We start from the raw sequence: 13,329 nt of genomic DNA, 5'->3' as shown, positions 1-13,329 counted from the left end.
CTGATTCATTCACCCATTCATGCACACATTCACACACCGGCGGCGGCGGCGTTGTCAGCCATGCAAGGCAACAGCCAGCTCGTCGGGAGCAGTTACGGTTAGGGACGTCTTGCTCAGGGACACCTCGACAGCTCGACAGCTAGGAGGAGCCGGGGATTCGAACTAGCAACCTTGCGGCTACCAGCCGACCTGCTCTACCTCCTGAGCCACATGCTGTCAATAGAACACGTGCGTCCGTGCGTGTGTGCGTGCGTGCGGTCGACGGCGGGGCGGGGCGTCTCTCACCGGTGGAGCTGCAGATGCTGCTGTTGGTCTGCGCCGCCCGGGTGCAGCCGCAGTCGCAGCTGTAGTCCACGGTCACCTCCAGCCGGTCCTTGAAGCCCACCGGTTTGATGGTGAAGCTCTGGCTGGCTCCACCTTGGGGGCAGCTCCTCGCCTCCACGTTCACGTCGAAGGACACCTGCAGGGGGCCGTGACGATAGAAAGGCGTTGAAGATTCAGATCCTTCACTTTCAGCATTCCCTCTCATTTAACTCTAAGCCCAGGGTTAATGTGGAGGCTCCGTAACCCCCATTACAGGAAGCTCGGGGGCCGTGGAGGGACGAGGGTGGGGAACTCTACGTGACCCCCGTGCTGTGTGTCCTGTCCTATAATAGCCCCAGGGGGGAGGGGGGGGGGGGGGGGGAGAGAGAGAGGCTTGATGTGGCTTGCTAACATAAACGGTGCAAGTTCATCAAGATTAAACATGTTGTTCTGCGGAAGGAGTGTGTAAGAAGATCTCGAGATATGCAGACATGCCGGTTTTGACCCGTACCGATGGGAGCTGAGCCTCTGAGGCTGCGCTCCACCTCTACGTGTTCAACCGTAATCACCGAACCGCAACACTCTGTCTGACAGCTCGGTGGGGGGGATCGCAATGCTGAAACTCTACCGTTCTTTTCCCCTCAAAATGGGGAATGATATCTGGTTGGAAAGTATTTATGGCTTGAGCGTGAGCGTTGAGACAATAACAGTTATGTAACACTTTTCTTTCTTGCACTGAAGGCTGTGTGAATACAGCTTTAAGGAGTTTTGCACAAGGTTTAACTAGAGCTCCTGGGCAGTGGACAGCACACACACTGGGTCGCAACAGAGGAGGAGACATTCTGTGCTTTGGAAATCCCGCCAGAGGTTTAAGGTCTTGAGAAAGGCAAAGTTTGTGACTCCAAACCAACACAAATATTAGGCCTTCGCAGCCACTGTGGGATCTGTTGATGTTGGCTACAGAGTGTGTGAATGAGCAAAGTTAAGGGGATAGGAGGGGGGGGGGGGGGGGGGGTCCTTAAGTCTCCTAATGTAAACAATAACCTCTGTTTATTACACCCACTGACAATAGCGTAGGAGAAAGAGGAAGCGGAGAGCAGATACAAGTGGTTGGAAGTTAGAAAGGAGCGTTGGATGTCCCATGGACTGCGACCGTGTCCTGTGTCCTGCTGTGAGCAAATGGACCGCACTCAGTTTCTAATCTTCAAAGCTCTATCTAAACCAAACCAAACCGAACTAGAAACTGTATTGGCTATTATTAAAGCTCCTATAGCTTTAGCAAAGCGGTAAAACACCCTGGAATCAAGACTGCCTTTCCTCTGAGAGTAAAGAAGAAACAGAACTCTAGATGCAAGTGAGGGAATGGAGTGAGAGTGGCAGTCATGGTTTTGGGGGGGGGGGGGTGGGGAGGCGGGCTGGTGATTGAGCAGTGAAGCAGCAATCATGTATTTTTCCGTTTCCAGAATGTATGACAGACAGTAAATTGCTCGGTCAGGAGAGGAAGTCAAGCTAGGGGCAAACCTTTGGAGAATGTATGTTAATTAGATAAAAGATATTCTGGCATGGCTCACCAGTGACCTCAAATGAGTATGTAGAGTGAAAGGAAGCAACAAGTCAGGCTGAAAAATAAAGTAATGAAAACTATAGCCGGGTTTCCCGTTGACAGACATGGTTGGCTTTGCGTGAACCCAGGGAGCAATAAACTGTTTTGTTGCCCTAAACTGCTGTGGACACATTAGCGACCCAGCAGTGTTATCAACGTATAAACGGCATTGTACTGCATTTGATCTCATGATCCAGAGCTAAATGTGTTTGTTTATGTTTATTTCGCCTATTAATGTAAAATAGCTAATGTTTGTTTGTAGTGTACTTCTAAATACTGACCGGAAGACATTTGACTGCATAAATAAATGATAGAATTTAGTTTGGCTTTCGTGTTTCTGTTGTTATAAATAAATTAACCTGCATATCACTTCCAAACTGTCAACCTAACCTATCGTTGTTTTTACTTACTTACTATTTTAAGAATCGTTAAATAAATAAATATTTACATGAGTGATAAGGATGCTAATGGGAGGGGTTGGCATGTGGCAAGATTTGGCAGCGGCCGTCCCATAGATGTGGCCCAGTGACAGGGCCACTGCTAGGTCTGAATCCGTACACAGATACCATGGCTATCCTCGTGGCTATCCACACCTATGAATGCAACGACGCGTTGGACAATCACAGTCGTCCTTCTGACAAGACAATCGGCACAAGCCTGACGAGGGAGACCGGAAATCACAGAGGAACCGTCCTGTGACGTCCGCATGGCCGCCGGCCAGGCCTCGCGAGGGGCAGCGAGGGGCAACTTAACAACATAACAAGCTGAGATTTACTGAACACGAGAGTCACGAGGAGGGCTCCTCTCCCAATCATGAGTCTCATTAAGACCACTACGGGGTTGACCAAACCAAGGGTGAGGTTGGGTAAAAGCAACACAATTGGACTCAATTTAATTCTCCAGGATCATCCCAGGGCCAGAGAACCGACGGATTCAACTGACGATTCCTCCCTTCGAGATAAAGAAACAAGATCTCTCGTTTGAGGTGTAAAGTAATGGTGCTATCCACTCGTATGGTACACCGGTACGTCCTAGTTGTAAGGTGTAAATCTCCCGGCTTTCTTCTGGCATTTCACTGAGGTAGCTTTCCCGTTTCTCATTGGCTAGTCGATTTTATTGCTAGCTACATTAGCCTCCTTAGCAAACCAGCTCGAAAACAACACAACTTTACATTGTATACACACACAGCAAGACCGTGCAATGCATAAATTGGTGACCGGAATAAAGTAGCAATGTAATCAAGTTAAACAGACGTTAAAACGACCAAAGAAAATAAATCTCTTTACAGGCGCAGCCATTTTTGTTGTCGGGTCGGCCTCTGAACTCGCTCTAACTTTCAGAATAGCGAGTGGGACCGACCAAAAGGGGGCGTACCTCCGCGAAATGCCGCAAGAAAGCTGGGAGGTTCACACCTTACGATTAGGACGTACCGACGTACCATACGAATGGATAGCACCATAAAGTAACATGTCCTCAAAGGGTGGGGGGGGGTTAAAGTAAAAGGTTAAAGTAGGTTGGCACAAGGCCAGCCTACAGTCATATCACACAAACTAATCAAGCAATAACTCACAAGCCAGCAAAGCCGAATGTGTTTCTCGTTTCCTCTTGTGAGATTCCCACTAAAGTGTAAAGTGTGTGTGGTGCGGCGGACTTCATCATCCAGACAAGATGATAAGCTCCGTTGCCGTGGAGGACACAAAAAGACATGTTGATTCAACGCTTGAATGACTTCCTGGTCGTAAAAAAAAAAAAAAAAAAAAAAAAGCAACAAGAATACAAAAATAGGATGCATCGCCCCTCGAGTGTGGGAAAAAAACAAAACGGCACATCATGTAATTAAAACGTTTCTGGTTTGTTTGGACAGGGACATCTTGTAAGGAGATGAGCGCCCCGCCCGGCCGCCATTCATATACATGAGGCCCATTCAGCGCTCAGTTCCCCAGAGAGCCGCTCTCCAAAGGATGCCGGCTCAACCTTACAAAAAAAATCTGGGGCGTGAATTTCTCCCCTTGCCATTTCTCCCGTTTCTTTCAGGGCTAGTGGTCTCACAAGCCCCCCCCCCTTCTTGCCCGGCCTTTGTGAAGCTTCATTGAGATGCACCGGCAGTGGGCAGGGCCGTGGTGGGTGAGCCCCATAGAAATTCCCTGACTGACTCCTAGGCTGTGTCCCCCATCCCGTATCCCAAGTAGAGCGATCCCAGGACTCAACATATTAGTATCTCTCTCTCTCTCCTTGACCCCTCCCCCCCAGATCTCCACCACCATCTCGTCCTTCACATTCATAGCATGACAAACGTAGAAAAGACTGAAGCCGACAATACAGGAGAAGAGGATGAATGGGGGAATTCAGAAGGTCGGAGCTTGCGTTTACAGAGCAGCCACTCGCTAGCAATGTCAATTGATCTCCGAGCCCACGACCCAACTCGATTGGTCGCCCTACATAATGTGCAGGAGCTGGCGGTGGGAGCACGGAAGGGGTCAGTGTTTGTGATTTGAACGGCACAAAACTCAAAGCGATTAAGCTGTGTAAGGATCCTGTGTCACCTGACCTGGCTTTTTGTTCAATGAGACAGAAGGGGACAATGCATTCCACTAGGGTTGACATGTTGGACATGGGCCCATGTTAGGGCGGGAGCACGAGAGAGAGAGACAGAGACCGAGAGGGATAAGAAACCCTAGTCTTCTGCCATTCAGTAGATATGAATAGGATCCCAACTTCTATTCTCGCTCATAGCTCTGAAAGCACAAGGAGATCAAGAGATGTGAGGTAAACAACTTAAGCTATTAGTATTTCATTTCCATGTCCCCCTCCCCCCCTGGCTCTGGTCCTACCCAGCTTAACCAAACTATACACATCTTTCAGTTCTGCATCCATTACAATATGATTCGTGAGTTCATTAGTGTAGGCAAGTCCTCAAGCCCGCATGGAGAACACTGTAAACAGACCTACAGCGTCAGTGACATCTCTGGAGGGAAATCACTTTATAAAATAAATGCATTCCAGTCGTGGTTGTATTTTTCTAACAAATAAACTTTCTTGTCATATGTGACAGATAGAATGTATTCTGAAATTAAGGACCAGGCTAAATATACACTTGAGGGTAAGTTGTGATTAAGCTATTTTCCATAGTACACAAAAATAATTATACAAGCATACACATTGTAAGAGTCAATGATGTCATTACTGGAACAAAACGTGAACCTATAAACTGTTATTCATGCTGATGGTGGATGGCCTTCAGCCTTATCACTGTTGTTTTGATTTTTGTAATACTACTTCAACTACAAGCCAACTCCACTGGAAACTTTGTAATCTTTTTAATTCCCATAGCGGGGGGTTGATGTTTCTGTGTGCAATGCTTTTATTATGCTCATGGAAGCAGCGACATATGCAGCTTTCAAGTGTATTATTACACTGAGTAAAGTTCAGTCGGTTTCTCAACTTATGTAACCTACACTGGACTGCGTCCTACAGTGTACTGGCTTCACAAAATGAATACATTCTGTATGCAAGAACAAGGGAAGAACAGTACAAGACTCAAACATTGGCCAACAGGTGCACGTCCATTTGATGAGAGTTTAAAGCAACACAACCTTTCCTCCACTCCTACTACAGTTTTATTTAATCAAACAGAAACTCCACCCAGAGAGGGTTTAAAAGGTCTCCAGGCGTTCGTCACCAGCTGCCCGGTCACAACCTCACACAGTGACTCGGCAGGGCTAATGCTAGCAGGGAATCTGTTCACAGCGTGTGGACATTCCTCACAGCTCTCCTGGGTCCGCTGGGTCAGGGGAGGGCACCCCTCCCGTGTTCAACAGGAAACAGAGAGAGGGGCTCAGAGAGTCGTCGTGATCTCTGCCAGGAGCTAATCTCTTAAGTCTGTTTAGCGACATGGAGCTGTGTTAAGCTTGCTCAAAATAACAATAACAAACTGAAGCATTTTTTATTTTTATCTTCTGTGTAATTACCAGTATGGTAAGAATAGCCAGTTACTGCTGAATTCCCTCAACTTGATTATATATTATAACATTGTGTACCTCAGGTATTATGCATCAAGTATCTTCAATGTAATGTTAGGGGATGAACATTAATAAAAAGACACTTCAGAGCATGTAGCCCTATACATTAATCATGAACTGTGCACAACTAAAACATCAACCGTTTGCCGTCTTTGGCATAATGCCTTAATGATGTGGGGCAGGACGGGGTACTCACGGTGTCCCCTATCTTCAGATCAGAGCACTTCCGGAGGCCCGGAAGTGGCTGTCCGTCCTGGCAGGTGGCAGTGAAGGACAGACTGATGTCCTCTGGTTGGTCCGACACGGTCAGCTCTACCTTGGACCGGATGTTCTGGAAGGGAGGAAGAAAAACAATTACAGAGAAATAAAGTCTCTGTAATGACGACGCAAAATAATGTTTTATAAAAGAGACTGAGCATGTTCCACATATTTGTGCAAGTGGCGTCCAAGTTTAGTTTTGCAGAGCAATAATAATCACAATGGATAGGAAAAGAAAAGAACAACAACACAATTTTAATATCATAAACATTCAAGACAACTAGAAGATTTCCGAGCCCTTTTGTGCATCACAAGTTAGCATGCAAAAATGTTCCAGATCCTTGAAACCCAAGCTGTGTTTATGCGCTACCACACAGCTATTAATAATAAACCACTGAGGACGGTAGATGTTAGCGTCTGCTAGCAGGCTGGCTGGATGAGCAAAAGGCCTCATGTGAGGCAGGCCAGGAAGTGCTTAGGCGAGCTGCCACTGCTAATTTAGACCTCCAAGTAAACCTCCGAGTGGGCATGGATCCAGGTCATACATACAGGGGGAAGACACGACAGCCTGTACAACATGTGTCAAATGAAAACACACACACGCACAGACTGCTGTGGAGAACACAGCTGCAAAGTCGACAACCATTGTCGCACACGGACAAACAAACGTTATCGCACTCAAATGCACTCACACACTCGAGACACTTAAGTGGGTTTGAAGAAAACCCACGACAAACGATAAATTATATTGAGTGGTCTGTGTGTTACCAATCTTAGGGTTGTGAGTATAGATTAGCAGCTGGGATGGGCATAAGATCACACGTGTTCCCCCTGAGCACAGAGCCTCACGCTGAAGCTTTCAGTGTGAGGTCTTTGTTTGACACCTGCTTTATTTAAGGAGGGAACGCTGCCCCTTTCCTGTTGCCGTCAGACGCAAGTGTACTTTTTAGCTGCTAAAGGGGCAAGGAGAACTGTTGTGCCTATGGATAACACTGAATCAACAACAGTCTACAACAATGCTTTTATAAATTACTTTGTAGCCTATTACTCTCCTGTCATTGTTAAGATAGACCCTGTTCATTGAGGAAGGGAAGGTGGTTGTTGTAGGGGCTTTTGGGGGTATTTGGAGGAAATCTTCTCATTCCACAAACGAGAATGAACACAAACACAAATAACACAACAGTTATGAACCTCTCTTCGTTTGAGTGTGGCTAAATGAACAGGGAATCTACAATTTTCAACCAGTTGAAAGACTTTTTAATATGTTTTTGATTCACTTAAACTTGAAGCACAATTGAGTCCCAATTCCATGTCCCAACCGCTGCTTTAGGTCAATGGAAGGAGAAAGAAAACAAAATTATTTGTTTGGATATTTGTTGTAATTTGTTTAACTCATGCATGATATAGATGTTTGACACTTATTGGGAGGAGGTTTATTATTTTTCATTTCACAACAGTCAAAAAACATATTTAAGACCTTTTGATGGCCTTAAAATTACATATCTAATTTCATGACTTGTTAAAAATGTTAAAAATCTCCTAGATACCCCGAATTAAACCTAATATGAAGCCACAATATAAAGCTCCTCTAAAACCACACATCAATCCATCTTTCCTACATCTTCACATTCATGTAAGAGGCATCCATGTTCTCTACTTACGTTGTAGGCATTGACGATCAGTTGAATGATGTTCTTTGAGTCCATGTCGAGGATTTCAACTGTCGTTCCCGGAATGAGGGCAGTATAATTCTTCAACAAGGCAAGAAAATCAAAACACAAAGCACAAACAAAAACACACAAGGGGAATTACGTCATGATCATAATCAATAATATGCATTAATCGAGCAACAGATAGAAGGACAAAACTACCTTGTAAATGACGTAATACCTCCTCGTCACCGCAAAGATGAGATAGATATTATTTTCGGCCAGTTTCTCTCCAAGCAGACCTAGAGAGGGATAATCCTGTGGACAGAGAAACATTTCTCTATCATGATAGAAAAAAAACATTTGGCCAGACAGGAAGTGAGTGAAAGGAAGTCATCGCCCCACTGATAACAGTGTCATGTTTTCACAGGGCTCCCTGCCAAGAGGACAAGTTAAAAAAAGAGAGGCTGAAGGGCAGAGTAAGAGAACCAGCGTCTTATTAACTTTCGCTCAAGCGGTCTCTGGGAGTCAGGCCTCTGTTTTAAACTGCTGCTGTTTGTGGGGTTCTTTGTGGCCCTGAATGTGAGTCAACGTGCGGGGGACTTTTAGGATCTGAAACAATGACAACCATCCAATTGAATCCACTCTAATGTATTAGAATGGGCGGGGAAATCCAGGCAAAGAGATAAATCTCAGTCAACCCACTGCATACAGACGGACGTATTCAATTCGAAATTCCTGACTTCGTAGGCTACTAACAGAATTTCAGCTCTCCTTAATCAAATAAAATTAGCTATTGGCCCAAATTATTGTGGAATAACTGACTTTAGAAATCTGCGTCAGTGTAAGCCCCTGCAAATGGATATCAGGATTTAAGTGTTGTAATACAGAGATATACAGTTACAGTTTATTGCAGTTCAGTTGATTTGTTTAAAGGGAGCGTTTGCTGTGTGTGTTACTGGTATCACTGGGGCTGCACATAAAGCCAATTAGGTTTTACTGAGAGCCATTGACCAATCACATGATTCTCAATACTATTCATCAGAGGTTTTCTTTCTGGGGTAGTGTGGTTGTATGCGCTTTTTAAATCCAATATGCAATGAAATTAAGTACAGAGCACTTTAACTCAGCTTAAACAGGGCCTCTTTGTCCAGCAATACGTGTAGTAACACAATACATGTGCCACTGCTGTCAAACGACTACGAAAAGAAGCAGGACACGACACTATCTAGGGGGTTGCTAATCTCTTCTTTCAGTCTTCCGATTAATCCGATTAAATGTGGAGCTGTATCGTCGCCGCGGTTACCATCTGGGTGGAGGCGCTGTTCTCGTTGTTCTTGTCCAGGTGACACTCCCCGTCGTTGGGATGGACCAGTCCTCCCAGCTTCCCGTCCAGGGCGAGGTGGGGCACGTCGTCCGTGGCGAACACCAGCAGGTGGAAGGCCTCCTTCCTCCAGCCGATCTCCTCCTGGCGGGGGGGGGGGGGGGGGGGGGCGGGGAGCAGGGAGGAGGGATCAGAAACTCCACCCCTAGGTAACACTTGAGATCCGTTATCGTGACGCGTGGATACGCTGGTGCTTCATATAAACAGGGAGATGCTCTGTACGGTGGATTTTTTTACAACATCGCAGTCGACCATATCTTATACTATAATATGTATGTCGAGGCAATGCAGACCATAGACATATTGCAACATTATTACAAGAGCCTGAAACCTTGCACTATGAAGCCATTTAAGATAAACAAGCACATTTGTGTTAAAAGAAATTGAAATCCCATCAAATATAGTTCATTCGATAGAACGGACATTACATCTCCTGCCCTACCCTGGTTAAAAAGAATAATCCAGAGGCAGCCAGTGCAGGCCTGGCCACAGTCAACACCACACAAAGGAGCAGACAATAGACAAAGTGAGGATTTGACAGGGCGGCTGACTAATGCCATGGGGCTCATCAAAAAGAACCGTTCTTGCAACACTAGGAGGTAGGAACACCACTATTTACACTTCCAGTAGTTCGCTAAACCCTGGCTACAGTGCACAGTGGCCAGGTGTTCTTATCTGGCTTATGAAAGGGCCCTTTTGAAGTGGCCACAAGAGGAGGGGCGGTATCATTCAGCCTTCACGGTCCAAAGATAGACCACGCAGGGAGCTTTGTGTTCCTATCACGGCCCTGGTGGAATATGTCACCATCAGCAGCTCTGAAGAGATTTGGAGAATCCCCTTAAAAATGTGCAATTTCTGTTGGCGTTGTGGTTCACCTCAACCCGACAGGGAAGTGAAGCTAAATAATAATTAAAAAAAAAAATATATATATATATATATATCAAAACTTAAATGTTGTATATTTCTTCTTCATGCTGGGGAAAGTGACCCAATTGCCTTCAAATACCGCTGATGTCATGTCTCCTTACACTGAATAAAAAATTATTATCATCTCCCCGCCCACCTCCCCCCCCCGCAGAACGTGGCAACGGAGGAGTTCCAGTAGACTTAATTACAAGGCAGAAGCTACTGGCGGGGAGGAGGAGGAGGAGGAGGGGGGGGGGGGATAGGGAGGAGGCTATCCTTCACTTCCTGTGGGAGACAATTAAACTGGGGCAGCCCATGCAACCAGATTGTGGGCAGAGCCTTTTCTGGTCAAGTCTTTCTCGTGCCTGACCAGCTGCTCCGCAGTGCACTTCCTCATGACCACACACACACACACACACACACACACACACAGACACACACACAGACACACACACACACACACAGACACACACACACACACACACACACACACACACACCTTTTAATTAACAAGTTACAGAAGGGGGAAGATGCCTCCAGTAGCTGTATACAGAGACCTCCCCACCCCCCACCCCCTGCAGCTGTAGTCATGCTTACTCAGCAGTCTCTCCCCATAGTCACGTCAAGCCTCATTCATAGATTCCCATCGACAGTTTCCATCTACATTCTACATGTTCGAGAAATGGTAAAAGCAGAATCCTCCCCCCAAAAATATCCCACTTCCGAAAGAATAGGCTTTTACATTTTACATTTAGGGCATTTAGCAGACGCTTTTATCCAAAGCGACCTACAGCGGCTAATACACGCCGACGGCGGAGTCCACCACGCAAGGCAGACAGCCGCGCTCGTCAGGAGCAGTCAGGGGTTAAGCGTCTCGCTCAGGGACACAACGACACTCAGCTAGGAGGAGCCGGGGGATCGAACTAACAACCTTCTGGTTACAAGTCAACCCGCTCTACCTCCTGAGCTACTCTGAGCTTTTCCCGACTTTTTCCCGCTCACCTTGCAGACGGCGGCCTGCACGATGGCGTCGAAGCCGCCCTCCGGAGCGTCCCGGTTGCGGGACACCATCTGCTTCTGCACCTCCTGGTTGAAGCGGTCCACCTTGTCCGTGAGGGACAGGACGTGGCGGAAGCCAAAGGACGGCACGCAGTTGGGGAACAGCTTGTATCTGTGGAGACGGAGAAGGAGAGGGTCGTCTGCTGCTCTGGTGGTTCTATTGAGGCGACATTAAGGGCAACCAGGAGTCTCTCCCCCGGTGGCCCTTTGAATGTCCTCGTCTTCTTTTGCGTCGCGTTTATGCATGTGTTGTGACCATGCAGGTCTTATGTGTCCTGAGGCCTCCGATAATATACAGTAGTTATTATGATTCACTATATATTATTGTACACATTTCTTCTCTGTAAATATGTACAAAACACTTACTCAACACATTTTTTAAATTACACAAAAACACAATTACACAAAAACAGAAGCTTCATGGTTTCTCATCAAGAAACCAATACAATAATAAAAAATACAATAATAATTTGATAATGGCTGTGCCATTATCAAACATGTCCTCTTATAACATGATCGGCTGTCTCTGCCCATAGGTCGCCTGAGTAAGCATCAGAAAGGTTTATGTTCATATGTACCCTTAATGTCATCCTACAATCTGACACACACACACACACACACACACACACACACACACACACACACACACACACACACACACACACACACACACACACACACACACACACACACACACACACACACACACACACACACTAGCCTAGTTGGGAAGTGAGGCGCGAGGGCAGCCTGTTAGCTTGTCCGGCATAATCTAACCTCCAGGGCAAACATACCCTTGCTTTCCCTCCCCATCTATTCTAGGTCTTTTTTCAGTTGACAGACACGCAGACACACATGGATGTAGCGAGGCAGTGACCATTATGGAGCACTGGCTCTCCTCCACTACCGTCAGAGGTGATGAATAATGAACCTTGCATGAGATTCTCTCCCGGTACATCTTTCATGAATGGTTCAAAAATAAACCCAGTGGATGTGATGTTGAAGCGCTGTGGCTCTCAATAGGTGAAACAATGACATGTCAGGATCATTTTTGGGCCATGAGACTATTACTCAATTTGGATATTTGGACAAGTGGTCATGATCATATGGCCCTGATAAAATGATCATGATCAAATTATCATGATCAAATGATCGGTCATGTGAGAACGATGACCAGACTGGTGGAGGCGTCCATGTCAGTTTCATTTAGCCAGAACTGCCATGTCCTTTCCTACAAATGTCCCTGTGCTGTGATGAAGCCTCTGGTACCTGAACCACAGGACAGTATTTGAGCTTCATGAGGTCAAAGTCTCAGATCACGTGTTGAAAGCTCAATGATATTATTGCCCTGCTCTGCACACAAAGGCATGACGGGCATGACACAGATTCGGCTCAACATGAATTGGCCTCTGGATAGCATGATGACATAAGGTACAAAACAGTATCTGTGTGCACATCCCACCTTCTGGCCAGGTGCAGGACAAATAAAGTAATACAGAGTGAAAGAAATGTAATGTCTGCAGCACTGCTTAACCGCCCATAGTAATTCACAGCAACGTTTTGACCCTATTGGGTCTTCTTCAGGCCTTTTGCCTGAAGAAAAAATGTAAAACTTTTATAAAAAAGTAATAAAATAATAAAAAATTCATTAAAAAAAAATCAAGAAGACCCAATAGGGTCGAAACGTTGCTGTGAATTTTTTATTAAGTTAATATGGGAGCTTAAGCGGTGCTGCGGACATTACATTTCTTTCACTCTAGCATGACATAAGGACCATGAGTCCCACCTCTCCCCCTCGTCCTCACCCGTTGCAGGGGTTGTTCTGGTACTTGGGCTCTGTGTAGGAGAAGGGGGATATGTTCTTGTCCACGAAGGTGCCGAAGCCCAGCCGGAAGTTGCTGGTGAGGCGGCTCATCTCCTCGGTGAGCTTGGTGCCCAGGTTGTGGATGGTGACCAGGTCGTCCTTCATGGAGAGGGAGAGGTCCATCAGGTAGTAGAGGTCCACCGGGTAGTCCTCCACCTGCCTCACCTGCACCTGGAACGACGTCTGGTCACCTGGACCAGGCCGGGTGGGGGGGGGGGGGGTAGGGGGAGATGAGAGTGAGATGGTGTAATCTGGGTCATGTTGAAACACAAATTGCCCGCCAC

At 46.4% G+C, this 13,329-nt stretch overlaps 1 protein-coding gene across 1 annotated transcript in view; it reads right to left on the bottom strand.

Annotated features, from left to right (window-relative positions):
- Positions 1–13,329, bottom strand: part of itgb5 (integrin, beta 5) — a 36,941-nt gene that overhangs the window by 22,131 nt on the left and 1,481 nt on the right. The window contains exons 4-10 of the mRNA XM_084478109.1: positions 12,987–13,236; positions 11,125–11,293; positions 9,139–9,300; positions 8,055–8,150; positions 7,845–7,934; positions 6,122–6,256; positions 286–460 (exon numbers count right to left, since the gene is read on the bottom strand). Coding sequence (XP_084334235.1) covers positions 286–460; positions 6,122–6,256; positions 7,845–7,934; positions 8,055–8,150; positions 9,139–9,300; positions 11,125–11,293; positions 12,987–13,236 — 1,077 coding nt within the window. The remainder of the gene's footprint in view (positions 1–285; positions 461–6,121; positions 6,257–7,844; positions 7,935–8,054; positions 8,151–9,138; positions 9,301–11,124; positions 11,294–12,986; positions 13,237–13,329) is intronic.

This window comes from Micromesistius poutassou, assembly GCF_964030765.1.
Source record: "Micromesistius poutassou genome assembly, chromosome: 14".
Lineage (NCBI taxonomy): Eukaryota > Metazoa > Chordata > Actinopteri > Gadiformes > Gadidae > Micromesistius > Micromesistius poutassou.
This window is presented reverse-complemented; position numbering and strand designations above follow the sequence as displayed.